Consider the following 17,224-nt stretch of genomic DNA (forward strand, 5'->3'; position numbering starts at 1 on the left):
TCTTTTTCATGTTCGTATAAATATAAGCAAGCATGTGTCTGATAAACTTTGATCAGCTGCTGTGCACAAGGATTGTACCTGACAACTGGGGAATGCAGATGAATCTCAGATGCTCCCAGTGAGCTTTGAATTACAATAGGGGAAATGAAATGCATACATAAACACCAGTCATGCAAAGATGAACATGAGAAAATATTCACTAAATGCAGTGGGAGTGGAGAAAGGGAAAGTTATTTCTAATAATGGAAAGCTATTTTAAGTTACTTTTTGTTGGGGAGGATATTTGGGTGGAGAAAGGGGATAGGAAGCTCCCTGAAGGATGTAGTGTAAGCAAGAAAAGGTGTATCAAACTTGGCATTGTGCCTGGCACATAGGCCATAGTCGGTACATGCATGGATGTATGGAAGGGCCTTCCAGGCAGGGTTGCAGCCTGGGCCAGTCCTCTGCACAGCTGAGGAGAGAGCAGGTGAAAGGAGCAGCAGGTGAGTGAGTGAGCCAGAATAGTAAGTGTGGGAAGGACAACAGGGGCCAAGATCAGTTGAGGCAAATTATGGAAGATCTTGAATACCTGAAGCTGGGAAAAGTTACTTTAGAATTAAAAACAACATAGGGGATCCCCTGTTTTTTGTTGCAAGAGGCCTGCATAGTAAAATACCTAGCAGATACTGGACACTTAACAGTAGTAAAGTTGGGCCAGGCATAGTGGCTCATGCCTGTAATCCAGCACTTTGGAAGCTGAGGTGGAAGGATCAGTTCAGCACATGAGTTCAAGACCAGTCTGGGAAACATAGTGAGATACTGTCTCTACAAAAAATTGTTTTAAATTAGCCAGGCATGGTGGTGCATGCCTGTAGCTAGCTACTCCGGAGGCTGAGGCAGGAGGATTGCTTGAGCCCGGGAGGGTGAGGCCACATGAGCCTTGTTTGTGTGCTACAGAGCAAGACCTTGCCTCAAAAAAAAGCAATGACAACAACAACAACAAAAAACCCAAAATACAGTACTGAAGTTCTGATTGAAGCAAAAATGTGTATTTTCTTGTAATCTTTTCCTAATCTGGCTTGCTTTAGATTGCAGTGGAGGTCACTGAATCATTTGTGGATTACATCAAAACCAAGCCTATTGTATTTGAAGTCTTTGGGCATTATCAGCAGCACCCACTTCATCTGCAAGGACAGGAGCTTAACAGGTTTGGACCAGATAAGCAAACATTTTTGATGGTATTGTTTTGATTTTTAGTTTCTCAATTGCTGGAAAGGAAGAAATCTTTTGAGGGATTAAGATAACTAAATAAGTATTCTATATTACCCTGTTTCCTCTTTAGAAACTTCACTATCATCTTATAGCCACCTAATCGCTGATTTTAGATAGAGCAAATTAAATTTTGACGAGGTGACCTCAAATACCATCTTTTTGTAGGAAGAGACTTTGAATATGGTAGACATTTGAGGTAATAGGAATATAACATGAAAATTGTTAAAAAGTATTCCTAATGCCCACAGCTTTATGAAACAGAAGCTCTAAGTACAGTCATCAAAACTGCTGAGGAAAGCAACAGTGGGCCTTTCTGATGATGGCAGAGTGTTGGTGTTGGCAGAAGAATTTTCTTATTTATTAGCTAAGACTTAGAGGGAGACGTTTTTTAAATGAGATTTAGCCTGTTTCACTATCTAGGATTATCTGTATTATCTGGTATTATGCCAGAGTTGAAAATGCCAAAGTCTGCTTCCTTAAAGGGAATTAAAACGTGCTATTGATATCAACATCCAACTCTTTGTGGTCTTTTTCTTTCTCTTGAAAAAATGGGGCTTATTGATTTCTACGCTGCAAATAGTCATTACAAAAGGTTTTTTTTCTTTTAAATAAATTCACACAAAGAGAAGTAGAAAGCGATGGTGATGACCAGCAAAAGGAATAATAATTATATTCATCTTAATGTCTGCGTGCCAGTTCTGTTTATGTTAATGTTGGAAAACTCCAACTTGGAATCCAGAACTTCAAATCTGCAAATGGAATGTCTTGAGATAGGCATGTGAAAGTCAAACAGTTTCTCTCTTTTTCCCTGCTTTTAAAAGCTATACATAAAACGTTGTTTCCTTCTGTACTGTCACAGAACTTTTACGTGCATTCTCACTCCTAGCTGTGAAACACCTAAAGAGAAGGAAATTCAATTTGCAGTCCAGCACAAAGGGGAGAATTTCTAAAATAAATAACTCTTTATAGTCTTGATCTTTGTCTTCCTTTCTTTGCAGTCCGCCTCAGCCATGTCGCCGATTCTTCCCTCCACCCATGCCACTGTCCAAGCCAGGTGAGCACTCGCTCCGCTTTTTGCATGATGATCTCTGTGTGAATACATCTCTTATTCTGAATGACTTTTCAAATAGAAGTCATGTTCAAATTCTTATTCTATATATCCACATGTATTCCTGCTCCTCTTGTATATATCTAGTAGGAACTAGAATTCCTAGTTCCTGATTTAAAATAAGAAGTAAAGGCCGGGCGTGGTGGCTCATGCCTGTAATCCCAGCACTTTGGGAGGCCGAGGCAGGTGGATCACCTGAGGTCAGGAGTTCGAAAACAGCCTGACCAACATGGTGAAACCCTCGTCTCTACTAAAAATACAAAATTAGCCTGGCATGGTGGCACATGCCTGTAATCCCAGCTACTTGGGAGGCTGAGGTAGGAGAATCGCTTGAACTGGGGAGGTGGAGGTTGCAGTGAGCTGAGATTGCACCTTTGCACTCCAGCCTGGGCAATAAGAGCGAAACTCCGTCTCAAAACAATATAAAATAAAATAAAATAATAAAATAAGAAGTAAGAAACAATAGGGGGCCTTATCTACCAACTCTCTGGTCTTCTATTTGCAGATTTTGATAATCACTCTGTTCCTAAATCTTTCTGCTTTGTATGTAACTTCCCATAACTGTCAAGGGACTAGGCATTTCTTTGCATAGTAAATTTATTCTGCATGTTCAGTGATCTTGTTTTGATTTTTCTTTATTTCTGTCCTTTTTCCTTATTGCCTATTTGCCAAATTCCCACCCCACCCTGTGCTCACTCTCCACCCTCTGTATTCCCCATCTTCATCTGCCTTCAGACCATGAGAGAAAGATTGAGCTGATTCGGTTTCTCGTGTCTGGCTATGTGAATGTGCATATGTTGGACACATTTTCTGAGCACGCCAGTGTGCTTGCATCCTCCGCTATTGCCACCTTCCAGGATGAGGCTGACCCATTGCCGCCTTTTCTCTTTCTGCCAGTTCCCAGCTGCCAGAGCGAGAGGGTACCCAAACGAGATGGTTAGTAGCAGCTGAATTAGCTCCACCTTAGATGTAGAACCAACCTCAGGCGCTTGTCCTGAAGCCTGGCTCTCTGCATATGAAACACTGACATTTCCGTTTGCAACTTGAGCTGAATGTAGAGCTCAGCACATTTTCACGGTTGTATCACATTTTCTTCCTAGAGATTTGGGAAGCACCTTCTCTACATGTGCCTCTTTCACATCACCATCACAGGGGGGGAGGCCCTTGCATTTGTTTTTATGGATTCTTTGCAATAGTATTTTTAATTTTGAAGATTTTACTAGTAGTTGGTTTGTTAGAATACTTCTGGTTTTGCTTTCTGACCCTTAGATGCTAGCCCCTTTATATACATTATGTTAGTGGATCTTCATGATTGCTTTTCAAGATAGCAGGCTAAATATTAGGATCTACAGTTTATAAATGAGGAGACAGACTCCCAGAGGTTAAGCAGCTTAACTAAAGTCACATAGCATCAGTACAGTTAAGAATAGGAGTTTAAATCTGGCCGGGTATGATAGCTCACACCTGTAATCCCAGCACTTTGGGAGGCTGAGTCGGACAGATTGCTTGAGCTCAGGAGTTAGAGACCAGCCTGGGCAATATGGCGAAACCCTGTCTCTACAAAAAAATGCAAAAATTAGCTGGGTGCGGTGATGCACGCCTTGTGTCTCAGCTACTCAGGAGGCTGAGGTGGGAGGATGATTTGAGCCCAGAGGGCAGAGGTTGCAGTGAGCCGAGATCACGCCATAAAAAAGAAAAAAAAGAATATGGAATTTAAATCTGAAGAAAATGTGTAACATAAGATCATTTACAGAATCCTGTATTTATAAATGAGACCAGTGGGTGGTTTCCAACTTTGTCCTCACATTGGTATCACCTGGGAAACTTTACCCCTCCTGGAGGAAGAACTTTGTCCTTCCCTTAGAGATTGTGATTTAATTGATCTGGGGTGTGTCCTGGACTTTAAGGTCCCCAGGTACTCCTATGTGCAGGGAGGTTTGGGAACCACTGGGGTGGAGGATGGGTCTTTTCTTCAGGACATCAGCTTTGATTGAGCCCCTGTGACGTGTGAGGCTTTCCAAGCATTGTCTCTCCCACATTAGTCCCATGCTTTACATGCCACACAATCTGAGGTTCTGGAATTGGAAGGTTTCATGAGCACATCTTCTACAGAAAAGCTGTTTTCTCATCATTAGAGACAGTTTGTTGAGAAAAAAAAGATACTGATTTCTTTATTTTCCTTGTTCTCTGAATGTAGAGATAACTAATAACTTAAAAGTTTATATTGGTGTTTCTCTGGGTCTTTTGTTTTGAAATCTTTCCTCTGACTCTTGCTGCCTTTCCCAAGTATGTCTTTAAAGACTGACATTAGAGAAGCTTGTATTTTTGCTGAGTAGTCTTGGACCAGATTTTGACGTACTCTTAAAAACTTTTAAAAGTTCCAGCCACCAAGTTAAACACGATGAGCAAAACCAGCCTTGGCCAGAGCATGAGCAAGTATGACCTCCTGGTTTGGTTTGAGATCAGTGAACTGGAGCCTACAGGAGAGTAAGTCCAACTTAATAAATTTTTAAATAAGGCAAAATGTTTCAAATTAGGAAATGCAATTTTGAATCTTCTTGTATTTGGGTTCATGAATCATTGTCGCTGTCAAATTCCAGGGATGGTTTTGTTTTTGTTTTTGTTTTAATAGAGATGCAGTCTTGTTATGTTGACCAAGTTGGTCTTGACCACTCCTGGCCTCAAGCAGTCCTCCTGCCTCGACCTCCCAAAGTGCTGAGATTACAGGCATGAGCCACCACACCTGGCCGAATTCCAGTTTTGAATTGATTTTTGGTGGTCTTGGTATTTGAATCAGATGTTTATCAGAGAACTGACTGTTCAGCATAATAATTTGCCTTCTTGTTGGCAACAGCAAAATCACGGAGACAGGCATCTTGTTGTTTTTTGGGGTTTTTTTTTTTGAGATGGAGGCTTGCTCTGTTGCCCAGGCTGGAGTGCAATGGCGCGATCTCAGCTCACTGCAACATCTGCCTCCCAGGTTCAAGTGATTCTCCTGCCTCAGCCTCCTGTGTAGCTGGGATTACAGGTGCGTGCCACCACGCCAGGCTAATTTTTGTATTTTTAGTAGAGGCAGGGTTTCACCATGTTGGCCAGGCTGGTCTCGAACTCCCGACCTCAGGTGATCCGCCTGCCTCGGCCTCCCAAAGTGCTGGGATTACAGGCGTGAGCCACTGCACCCGGCAGCACCTTGTTGTAAGGGTTTTATCATAATGGGTTTTATCAGTAGTAAAGCAAAAGTAGCATATTGCATAGAATATGGTAAAGACTTATATTACTAATGTCAAGGAGGACATAGAAGGGCAGAATATTTTCCTAGACCAGAGTTTCTCAACCTCAGCACTATTTGGGGTTGGATAATTCTCTGTTGTGAGGGGCTGTCCTGTGCATTTAGAATATTTTACAGCATCCTTGGCCCCTACCCACAAGATGCCAGTAGCAGCTCCACTCTATTTGTGACAACCAAAAATGTCTTCAGACATTGCCAAACATCCCCCAGGGAGGGCATCCTCAGTTGAGAACCACTGTCCTAGATCAAAGTGATACCATCAGCTTACTCTGCCTCGATGAGCTGAGTTAGTGATTAATTGTTGTGTATGATCATCTCTAAAATGCTTTTGGAAAAACACAAATGAAAGAGATCTTACTCTTAGGACAGAGGCAGCGGGCTGTATCAGTTAATGTAAAGGGTAGGGGTAAATGTTATCCTAATGTTCTCCTATATGTAATTCTGAGAACCACCATCATGGTCATCATCGGGAAACACTTATTAAGTTCCTATTATGTGTAGGATACTGTGTTAAGTGTGGTTCTGTCAATCTTGTATGTAGTTGTCAGTAGTGACAGTGCTTTGAGGAATTTGACTTTTCATAGACAGACCTATGATGTGATTACAAGTTGCATTATGAGGGAGAGGTAGTTACAGTAATTGTTTCTACTGAATTAATTGCTTTCTGAATCTTAAAAAAAACTGTATTATCTGTGTTTCTTATCTCCTGTCAATTGCCATCGCACTTCTACATTATTTATTGAGTACTTAATATCAAGGGGCTGGATACAACCAAAAGATGTTACTGTCCTTTGACTACTCAAGTCTAGAGAGGATTGAGACACAGATGTGTGGAAAGGATGAGTAAATGCAAATGACTGTATGATTAAATGTCAGCGTGGGTGAGAAAGACATGGGATCAGAATTTATCGAAACAAAGACCACCAGGGCTAACCCTTGCAGATGAAGTAGCACTTAGTTTTTTCTTTTGCGTTTCTGTTTTTTAGGTATATCCCAGCTGTGGTTGACCATACAGCAGGCTTGCCTTGCCAGGGGACATTTTTGCTTCATCAGGTACTAATGAGGGACCAAAACAGGCATCGGAGGGAACACTGAAAAGAATTTAGAATAAGAGACGGAGCTCTTTCTTTTTCTCTGTTTTCATCTCTATTTCAGAGGGTGGGTGGGGCATTGTCCTGTTGTCATTTTTTTTTCTTTTTTTCTGTGTCTGTTTTTAGATATTTCTTCCTCAGACCTTGGCTTATATGTATCCTTGCTTTTATATGTATTTAGAATAGCTATTTTGAAAAATATTTTATTTCATTCAATTACTGTAATTCGTGTAGCTCCTGTGTCACTTTTAATACTTTTCATTTCATGATGTTTGGAAGCTCTGTGCTTTCACACCAAAAGTTCTTAATAGGGATAGAGGATGAAGGTTTCTATGGACTAAAAATCTGGTTATGAAATATAGGTCCCCTTTTGGTAATTCAAAAGTAGGTTCAGTCAGTGTTCAAAAGTACTTAAGACCCAAGTGGGCATGGGGGCTAGGGATACCATACACTTGGGACATACAATCAGGCATGGTTGAATACTTATTATACAAGGGGCTGGGATGCAGCCACATAATCTCCTGTGACAGATTATGGTTTTATTCTTAAAACCATAGAGAAAAAGAATTTTTAAAAAAAGAAAGAAAAGAAAACCATATCAGAACCTGACTGTTCCTTAGTCCCTGATACATCTCCCTTTTTTTCAAATAACAATGTGGATAGCATTTTCCCTCTTTCCACACCTCTCCTTCCTGCTCATCCCCCATGCCATGCCATGCAGGCCAGAAAACAATAGACGAGAGGAGATAACAGATTGCTTCAGCTAAGTTGCAACCCTGCTTCATTACCTAGGGCATCCAGCGAAGGATCACAGTGACCATTATCCATGAGAAGGGGAGCGAGCTCCATTGGAAAGATGTTCGTGAACTGGTGGTAGGTGAGTACATTTCATCAGCCAAGGATAGAACCAGGACTTATAGAGATTTTTAATTTTTTTATTTTTATTTTTTTTTGAGATAGGGTCTTGCTCTGTCACCCAGGCTGGAGTACAATGATGAGATCATAGCTCCCTGTAGCTTCAAACTCCTGGGCTCAAGCAATCCTCCTGCCTCAGGTTCCCGAGTAGCCGGGACCACAGGTGTGAGGCACTGTGCCCTGTTAGAGATGTTATTCTTCCCTGTTTGTGGTACACGGAATGTGTAGAAGACCATATTGGGAAACACAGACTATGGAGATGTAGAGGCCTTGAGTTTGAAACTCTGTATTCCGTTTCTTCGCTCTATCATTAGTGATATGTTATTCAACTAACTAACTCAGTTACCAGGGAATGGTTCTGTGGTAGAGGCTGTGAGAGGGCATAAAAGAAATCTCTGCTGGCTGGGTGTGGTGGCTCATGCCTGTAATCCCAGCACTTTTGGAGGCAGAGATGGATGGATTACTTGAGCCCAGGAGTTTGAGCCTGGCCAAGGTAGCAAAATCCCATCTCTACAGAAAAATATGAAAATTAGCCGGGCATGGTGGCATGCACCTGTTGTCTTGGCTACTCAGGAGGCTGAGGTGGGAGGATCGCTTGAACTTGGGAGGTGGAGGTTGCAGTGAGCCGAGATGGCACCACTGCATTCAAGCCTGGACAACAGAGTGGGACTCCGTCTCAAAAAAAAGAAAAGAAAAATCTCTGCTAATTGTGAGCTTGCAGTTTAGTTAGGGAGATAGCATATATATGTGCAGAATGCTTTGATGAATAAATAGCAAAATGAAGACAAAGGAAAACTTATGCTAAGAGAGTTAACAGTGAAAACAAGCCAGGGGGACTGAATAGATTCAAGAAAAAAATAGAGGGTTTTTTTGTTTGTTTTCTAGACACAAGCATTTTGAGTAAGAGAGTCAGGAATATGTCTAACATGCAAATGACAAGAAACCCCATGGCCAGAGTGGAGAAAGTAAATTAAGGCATATTGGCTAGATAGTGTGAACATTAGAATGGCAGTCTGAGGCAAGAGTTTGGAACTTTTGTTGCCATGGACCTCTTTGGCAGTGGCAAAGCCTTAGAATTATGTTTTCAAATGTGAGAAATAAAGTATTTAGGATTACAAAGGAAACCGATGATATTGAAATACAGTTGTTAAAACATTAAGCTCTTCTTTATTGATGCATGAAATAACAAGATTTAGTAGTTATTCTAATTACCATAATTTCCAAGTAGTGATCAATGAAAAAGATATTTTGTGTCCAGGCGCGGTGGCTCACGCCTGTAATCCCAGCACTTTAGGAGGCTGAGATGGGCAGATCACAAGGTCAAGAAATCGAGACCATCCTGGCCAACATGGTGTAACCCCGTCTCTACTAAAAATACAAAAATTAGCTGGCTGTGGTGGCAGGCGCCTGTAGTCCCAGGTACTCGGGAGGCTGAGACAGGAGAATCATTTGAACCTGGGAGGCAGAGGTTGCAGTGAGCCAAGACAGTAGACTGAGACTCTGTTTAAAAATAAATAAATAGGCCGGGCGTGGTGGCTCATGCCTGTAATCTGAGCACTTTGGGAGGCCGAGATGGGGGGATCACGAGGTCAGGAGATCGAGACCATCCTGGCTAACACGGTGAAACCCCGTCTCTACTAAAAATACAAAAAAATTAGCCAGGTGTGGTGGTGGGCGCCTGTAGTCCCAGCTACTTGGGAGGCTGAGGCAGGAGAATGGCGTGAACCCGGGAGGCGGAGCTTGCAGTGAGCCGAGATTGCGTCACTGCACTCCAGCCTGGGCGACAGAGTGAGACGCCGTCTCAAAAAAAAATAAAAAATAAAATAAATAAATAATAAATAAATAAATAAATAAATAAAAAGATATTTTGCACATGGAAACATCTGTGGTTTCTACTGGGGACAGAGTCACGGGTACTGGCCAATTCTTCTGTGGTTTATTGCCTTCCTTTGTGATTGAAGGAGATGCCAATTTTTAGTTAAAGGTTATGAAAATAAAGATGTAATTTTTTTCCCCATCCAAGCTCAAGGACCCTCTGAATTCTGTTCACAGAGTGCTTGTGTCTCTCTGGACCAGATTAAGAACCTTGGGGCCAGGCATAGTGGCTCACGCCTGTAATCCCAGCACTTTGGGAGGCCAAGGCAGGCGGAGCACTTAAGTTCGGGAGTTCGAGACTAGCCTAGACAACATGGCAAAACCCTGTCTCTCTACAAATAAGCTGGGTGTGGTGGCTCATGCCTATAGTCTCAACTACTCAGGAGGCTGAGGCTGGAAGCTTGCTTGAACCTGAGAAGTCGAGGCTGCAGTGAGCCATGCTCATGCCATTGGATGACAGAGCGAGACCCTGTCAAAAAAAAAAAAAAGAATCCTTGGTAGGGAGATTATGTTCTCTCTTGTCTGGGGCAGCAGTGGTAGTAGCTTTTCAATATTTTTCATAATAAATTTTTCTTTTTTTTAATTTAGTTTTTTTAACTTTATTTACAAAGCACTGAATGTCCTTTGACAAAATTAATGTTTATATGGAACCCTAATACCGAAACAGAAGAGATGCTTTCTGACCAGAGAAGGAGAGGGGGGATGCAGAGGCAGTGGTTACTGTGGCTTCTCTGAAGAATCCTATGATACATTTTTAGTTTGTTTTATTAACAAACTCTGATGTAGTATTTACCACATGCCAGGTGCTTTTCTGAATGCTCCAAAAATACTAGTTTGTTTAATCCTCATAACAACCATATATGGAAGGAATTGTTATTATCACTTGACATATGAGGGAACTGAGGCTCAGAGAGGTTGAGCCTTAGGCCCAAAGCCTCACAGGTGGTAGGAGTTGGAACCCAGGCAGTCCAGCACTGGAGGCCAAGTCCTTAACCTCTATGCAATGCTGCATCCCCTAGTGTTAACTTGAAAACAGAGTGTAGGATTTTGAGCAAGAAAGGGGTGTAATAAAGTCAGCATGGCCAGGTGTGGTGGCTCATGCCTGTAATCCCAGCACTTTGGGAGGCCAAGGCAGGAGGATCGTTTGAGCTCAGGAGTTCGAGACCAGCCTGAGCAACATAGTGGGGCCCCGTCTCTACAAAAAAATAAAATAAAATAGCTGGATGTGGTGCTGCAGGCCTAAAGTCCCAGTTACTCAGGTGGCTTAGGTGGGAGGATCACTTCAGCCCAGGAATTCAAGGCTGCAGTGAGCTATGATTGCACCACTGCTCTCCAGCCTGGGGGACAGACCAAGACCTTGTTTCAAAAAAAAAAAAAAAACAAAAAAAAAAACAAGAAACTGTCAGTCAGTGGCTTACGAAGTTGCTATTAGGTGAGAGTAGAATGGATTGGAACAGGGGAGGTGTGAATAGCAGGGAGACCAGTTAAATGGGTGTTGCAGGTTCCAGATCAGAGAGGAGGTGGCCTTTTGTGATCAGGGCAATGATATTGTAAATAAAAGTTGGGATGAATGTGAGAAAGAATCAATATGGTTTCATAGTTAACTCAATGTGGGAAGTAATGGAGTCAGACTGTGGAGAACCCTACAGGTAACCAAATGACCCTTCCAGCTCCTGAACTTACACATAGATATAAAAGTCTCTTTTGGGCTTAATGAATTCATGTTTTGTTTTTAAATGTGTCCGTGCTCTGTTTTCTTTATCCTTTCTTTTAGGTCGTATTCGGAATAAGCCTGAGGTGGATGAAGCTGCAGTTGATGCCATCCTTTCCCTAAATATTATTTCTGCCAAGTACCTGAAGTCTTCCCACAACTCTAGCAGGTGGGACACCCAGAGCAGAGTGAAGAGTCCACACTTGCGGGCGTTAATTGGTACACTGTTAGGTTCCTTATTCATTAATGACTCCCAGTTCAGACTAAGAAATTAACTCCCTTCTCCCTTCTAGCTTCAAAAATCTCTGTATTTCTTCACCTGCCTGCTGTGCTCTCCAAAAAGAAAGAAAGAAAGTATTGGAGATATTTGTATGTGATCAGTTACTCTTAGAGAATGGAAGTGATCTGTCCCATGTGAAGTTTGAATAGATGTAACAAGTGATAAATGAAAATTGGAGAAATAAAACTCAGTATATTCTCCAAAGATTTAAAAGTACAAATTAACTTATTTCCAAAACTAAATGTTTTCCTGTGAAATGGTTGCTGTGGAGAGAAAGGTTTCTCTCACTCTCAAGTATCATGGAAACGTGCCCTCTGAGATAAAATGAAGCCTCTTGTGTTAAGTCTTTGCTGCTGCTGCTGTAGGCTTCATTATCCTTAGTATTTGTTTTTCATTTATGCACAAAAGCGATAAATAATATGAACTCTTATGACCAAGATTGGCTGCCATAAATAATAGATTTTACTTTGTTTTTTATTTTAAATGTTTCACTTAAAATTATCTTTTATAATCAGGTGATAACAGACAGTTCGTGAAGTACATAGCCATTCTACTTTCCCTTGTAAGACTAGAATTAAACCAGCTGAGATCCTCTTACCTCACCCAGGAAAGGACTTCTCATTGTCTCAAAGGCTCCGTCTCTATATCCTAGGGGCTGGGAAACAGGAGCGGCTGCCTCTTCTAATGTGGGCTGAGCATACTGCCTTCCCACCACAGGACTCTGCTGTGCTTCAGTCTGCTCCTGAAAAACTTGTTTATATCCACGTTGAGAGGAGGGAGGGAAGGAATAAGACAATAGGCAGAAATGGAATGAAAGGTTTGGACCAGCATTAATTTCTTTCTGTTGTTTTCTTGTATTATAGTTTACCATAGGAAAGAGAAAAAAGAAACAAACTTCTGTTTGCTGGCAGGGGCTGTGGAGAAACAGGGAAGGAGTGAGAGGGTACATATGTATGTCTGGGGAGGGGGAGTGGCAGAAATAAAGAGGGGTGCTTTGACTATCCATGGGCAAAATCATGAGCAATACTATTTCCCTGAAGTCAGCAGTAATTCTGCATAGCTTTCTGTTTTCTGCCAATGTTCAGCTGGGTTTTACCACCACATTTTCTTTGTAGCTACGAAAAGTGTATTGTAAATTTCCCTAGGGTACTTAGTAAAATGTACAGGGAAAGATGGGCTTTGGTTGAAATACTGGTTATTCTAATTTTGCCTCCATTAGAGTAACTTTAAGAAGTCCTTTAATTCATGCCCAACAACAGGTCAGGTGCTACAAGAAATGAATTTGGCTTTGTTAGAAGCAGCTTATCTTGTGAGTTAGAATCAAAAAAGTTAATCAAAAAAGGCTGAAGTCAAGAATAACAACAACAACAAAAAACACCTTAAATATTTCTGTTCTCATTTAAACTACATAAATCTATATTAATTCATCAAGCTTTTGCTGGAAGGCCATGGCCTTTTCTTTAATTATAAGATCATTTACTGGAGTTCTGATTGTCTTTCTTGCAAAACCACACCCATAATTCATCATCTATGACTTTCAGTTTGGTGGAGCAAGAATTAGATACCTGTGAAGAAAATCTGAGTTCAAAATCCTTTAAACTTTTTATCATTTATTAACATTAATCATTTAAACATTTTATCATTTTCCCCTTTCTTTTGCATTTATCTCACCCAAACTTAACAGTTATTTTTAAACAACTCACCATTATCAAACCTTTTGAAAACATTCAACTTAGTTTTCACAGGAACAAAAATTTTATGTTTTTATATTTCATTGATTTGCCTAATGTTTAATGACGTTAGATAATAATAATAAGTACAACTGGCATAAACAGATTTGGGACCAGATACTACTGACATTTGATAAGCACTCAACTTAACTCTTCGGAGCGAGGTGTCTGGGCAAATGAGACATCTTTGTAGTTTAGAATGCTCAAGGAGAACTAGCCATCAATCTGTATATTTTAGGGATATGGAAAACATAGGTTAATATGGTAAGTGGCAAAATGGAGTTTGGTTAAGAGAACTTTTGTTCTGTTTGTCTAAGGTTTCATGTTTAAAGTTGAACTTACCTCCAATTTGGGTATATTTTGTGTGTATCTTAGAGAGCCTTGCTAATATATTGATAGTGGAGTATAATTGACAAGGGACCATTATTCCTTTTCTTCCCAGTCCTACATTTATGTTAATGCATTGACTTGGTTTTCCCTTAACTCCACAGCAACTTCCTGTTATTCTCAGTACTAAGTCACCACTGAAAGGGGATGGTGATGGTCTCCACTTTCCCTCCTATGTCTGGCATTTTCCTTAGGTGGAAGTCTCAGGAGAGGGACCCATGTTATTGTAAGCCCTCTATCGAATTGTGTTCCATGGGATTCTCTGTTAATTGTCTGTCCACTTGAATTCACTTTGCTTATCAGCAAATTTTGTCTTTTTTATATATATATTTTTTCTGATTCTCTCCCTTTATTTCTTTTGTTTTTTTGCTGCACTAACTAAAGCCTTTTCTATGTTTTTGCAGGCTCTTTCTTGATAAGGATATTCCTAGGTATTTTCTGTTTGCTTTTTTGCACATAGGATTCTAGTTTATCAGAATGCTTTCTGTCTTATGTTGCTTTGATTGCTATTTTAATTTTGTAGTCCCCTCCCCATGTAAACCTACTGTACCTAGGATAGAGTAGACCCTGTTCTGTACCCTAAGAAGCCTATAGCTTCTTAAATGATTTTTAGTTTCAAATTATTTTCTCATTCCATTTGCTAAACTTGTCAATTTTATTCTTAGACCCTTTCAAGTTTTCCTCCTCTACATTACAAAGTAGAATGTTTCTCCCTTCATTTCGTACAGAATCTCAGGTTTTGTTTTCTGTTCTCCTCTTTATCTGTCTTCTCTCTGTCAAAAGCTTGAAGGGTTTATTGCTTTATAAAACCTGAGTCCATTGCAGCCTTGCAAAACTGTTCACTTTCTTCTCCATTTTGTCCTGTGCGGTAATAGAGACAAGTTTGGCTATTTGGATAGCTGAGTCTGAGAGAAATATTTTATATATATTTTTTAACATTTATCTTTCCCCTGTCAGGGCTGCTTGTTTCATCTGTTTATTTTCTTCTTTTAGAATAGGAAAAATCCTGGTTTGGTATTAAAGGAAGTTTTTAAAAAATCTGTCTCATTTAGGCAAGAAAATTGAAGGAAGTGATGCAAGACAATATAACCTAAAATGTTAAAAAAACAAACAAACAAAAAAACAACATAAACGGGCTGGGCTCAGTGGCTTACACCTGTAATCCCAGCACTTTGGGAGGCCGAGGCGGGTGGATCACGAGGTCAGGAGTTCAAGACCAGCCTGGCCAAGATGGTTAAACCCCATCTCTACTAAAAATACAAAAATTAGCCTGGCATGGTAGTGGGCGCCTGTAATCCCAGCTACTCAGGAGGTTGAGGCAGAGGATCGCTTGAACCCAGGAGGCGGAGGTTGCAGTGAGCCGAGATCGCGCCACTGCACTCCAGCCTGGGCGACAGAGCGAGACTCTGTCTCAAAAAAAAAAAAAAAAAAACATAAATATATTTATATATTTGACTGATGTTTCTGATATAATTATTTTATCCCTCAATTTGGACTCCATTCAGTTTACATTTCAGAGATTCTCCTAAGGAACTCAAAAGGGTTCATCAGATGTGACCATAATATAAGAAGGTGGTTTCTGTTTTGTTTTCTTGAGACGGGGGGGTCTTGCTTTGTTGCCCAGGCTAGAGTGTAGTAGCTATACCTGTAGATGCTTTAAAAAAAAAAGAAAAAGAAATGCGGCCAGGCACGGTGGCTCACACCTGTAATCCCAGCACTTTGGGAGACCGAGGCAGGCGGATCACGAGGTCAAGAGATCGAGACCATCCTGGCCAATATGGTGAAGCCCCGTGTCTACTAAAAATAGAAAAATTAGCTAGGCGTGGTGGCGTGTGCCTGTAGTCCCAGCTACTCAGGAGGCTGAGGCAGGAGAATCGCTTGAACCTGGGAGGCGGAGGTTACAGCGAGCCAAGATCGCGCCACTGCACTCCAGCCTGACGACAGAGCTAGACTCCATCTCTAAATAAAATAAATAAATAAATAAATAAACAAATAAATAAATAAATAAATAAAGTGCAGTAGCATGATCATAGCTCACTGCAACCTTGAATTCCTGGGCTCAAGCAGTCCTCCCGCCTTAGCCTCCTGAATAGCTGGGACTCCAGACACGTGCCACTATGCCTAGCTAATTTAAAATTTTTTTGTAGAGACGGGGTCTCGCTGTATTGCCCAGTCTGGCCTCAAATTCCTGGCCTCAAGTGATCTTCCCAGTTTTATCTCCCATAGTGCTGGGATTACAGGTGTGAGCTACCACGACTGACCAGAAGTTGGTTTTTAATTTTTCATAAATAATAAATTCAAAGGAATATATCCTTCAAAGCAGTCACCTTGAAACCTGTTTTTCCTCTGATGCTGCTGCTGTTCAGAACATCTTGAAAAATCCATTTGGAATTACTTCTTACCACCTTAGGAGGCATATAGGAAAATATGTCTTGGGATTCAGCCCTGTTTGTAACCCTAAATTCTGTTGCCAGCTTGATTAAATTGACATTTCTCCCCAGTCTTGGTTGTGTTTCTTACAACCACCTCTCAAGAATTGCCACTGTAGGCCGGGCGCGGTGGCTCACGCCTGTAATCCCAGCACTTTGGGGAGGCCGAGACGGGTGGATCACGAGGTCAGGAGATTGAGACCATCCTGGCTAACACGGTGAAACCCCGTCTCTACTAAAAAAATAAAAAAAATTAGCCGGGCGCCGTGGCAGGCGCCTGTAGTCCCAGCTACTCGGGAGGCTGAGGCAGGAGAATGGCGTGAACCCGGGAGGCGGGGCTTGCAGTGAGCCGAGGTCGCGCCACTGCACTCCAGCCTGGGCGACAGAGCGAGACTCCGTTTCAAAAAAAAAAAAAAAGAATTGCCACTGTAATGGCTCACACCTGTAATACTAGCACTTTCCTACTAAGGTAGGAAGATCACTTGAGCCTGAGTTCAAGACCTGCCTGGGCAATGTAGAACTTGTCTCTACAGGAAAAAAAAAAAAATTTAATTAGCCAGGTTTGGTGGCTCGTGCCTATATTCCCAGCTACTCAGGAGGTTGAGGTGGGAAGATCACTTGAGCCCAGGAGTTAGATTGCACCAGTGCACTCCAGCCTGGGCAACAGAGCAAGACCCTTGTCTAAAAGTAAAATAGGCCAGGCGCAGTGGCTCACACCTGTAATCCCAGCACTTTGGGAGGCTGAGGCGGGTGGATCACCTGAGGTCAGGAGTTCGAGACCAGCCTGGCCAACATGGTGAAACCCCATCTCTACTAAAAATAAAAAAATTAGTCAGACTTGGTGGTGGGCACCTGTAATCCCAGCTACTCGGGAGGCTGAGTCAGGAGAATCACTTAAACCCGGGAGGCAGAGGTTGCAGTGAGCCAAGATCACGCCATTGCGCTCCAGCCTGGGTGACAAGAGCGAGACTCTGTCTCAAAAAAATAAATAAATTTTTTTTAAAAAAATTGAATTAACCACCTTTGGTGGGTATTCCAACAGAACTTGCTGCAGCAAGTCCAAAGCAAAAAAAAAAGAAACTTTTTTTGACAAAATAAAAAAAGAAAAAAATGAAAGAAAAAATTTTCCCTCAATACAGGAAGCCTGCCTGCCTGCCC

The 17,224-nt window shown here is 41.5% G+C and overlaps 1 protein-coding gene across 12 annotated transcripts in view; it reads left to right on the forward strand.

Moving 5' to 3' along the window:
- The window catches only part of KIF1B (kinesin family member 1B), a 170,583-nt gene that overhangs the window by 126,153 nt on the left and 27,206 nt on the right, over positions 1-17,224 (forward strand). For all 12 annotated transcript variants that reach the window (XM_058443749.1, XM_032758878.2, XM_032758879.2 and 9 more), the window contains 6 exons: positions 1,068-1,186; positions 2,250-2,305; positions 4,738-4,846; positions 6,635-6,701; positions 7,532-7,616; positions 11,304-11,409. In XM_058443749.1, coding sequence (XP_058299732.1) covers positions 1,068-1,186; positions 2,250-2,305; positions 4,738-4,846; positions 6,635-6,701; positions 7,532-7,616; positions 11,304-11,409 — 542 coding nt within the window. The remainder of the gene's footprint in view (positions 1-1,067; positions 1,187-2,249; positions 2,306-4,737; positions 4,847-6,634; positions 6,702-7,531; positions 7,617-11,303; positions 11,410-17,224) is intronic.

This window comes from Hylobates moloch, unplaced genomic scaffold (assembly GCF_009828535.3).
Source record: "Hylobates moloch isolate HMO894 unplaced genomic scaffold, HMol_V3 SCAFFOLD_9, whole genome shotgun sequence".
Taxonomy (NCBI): domain Eukaryota; kingdom Metazoa; phylum Chordata; class Mammalia; order Primates; family Hylobatidae; genus Hylobates; species Hylobates moloch.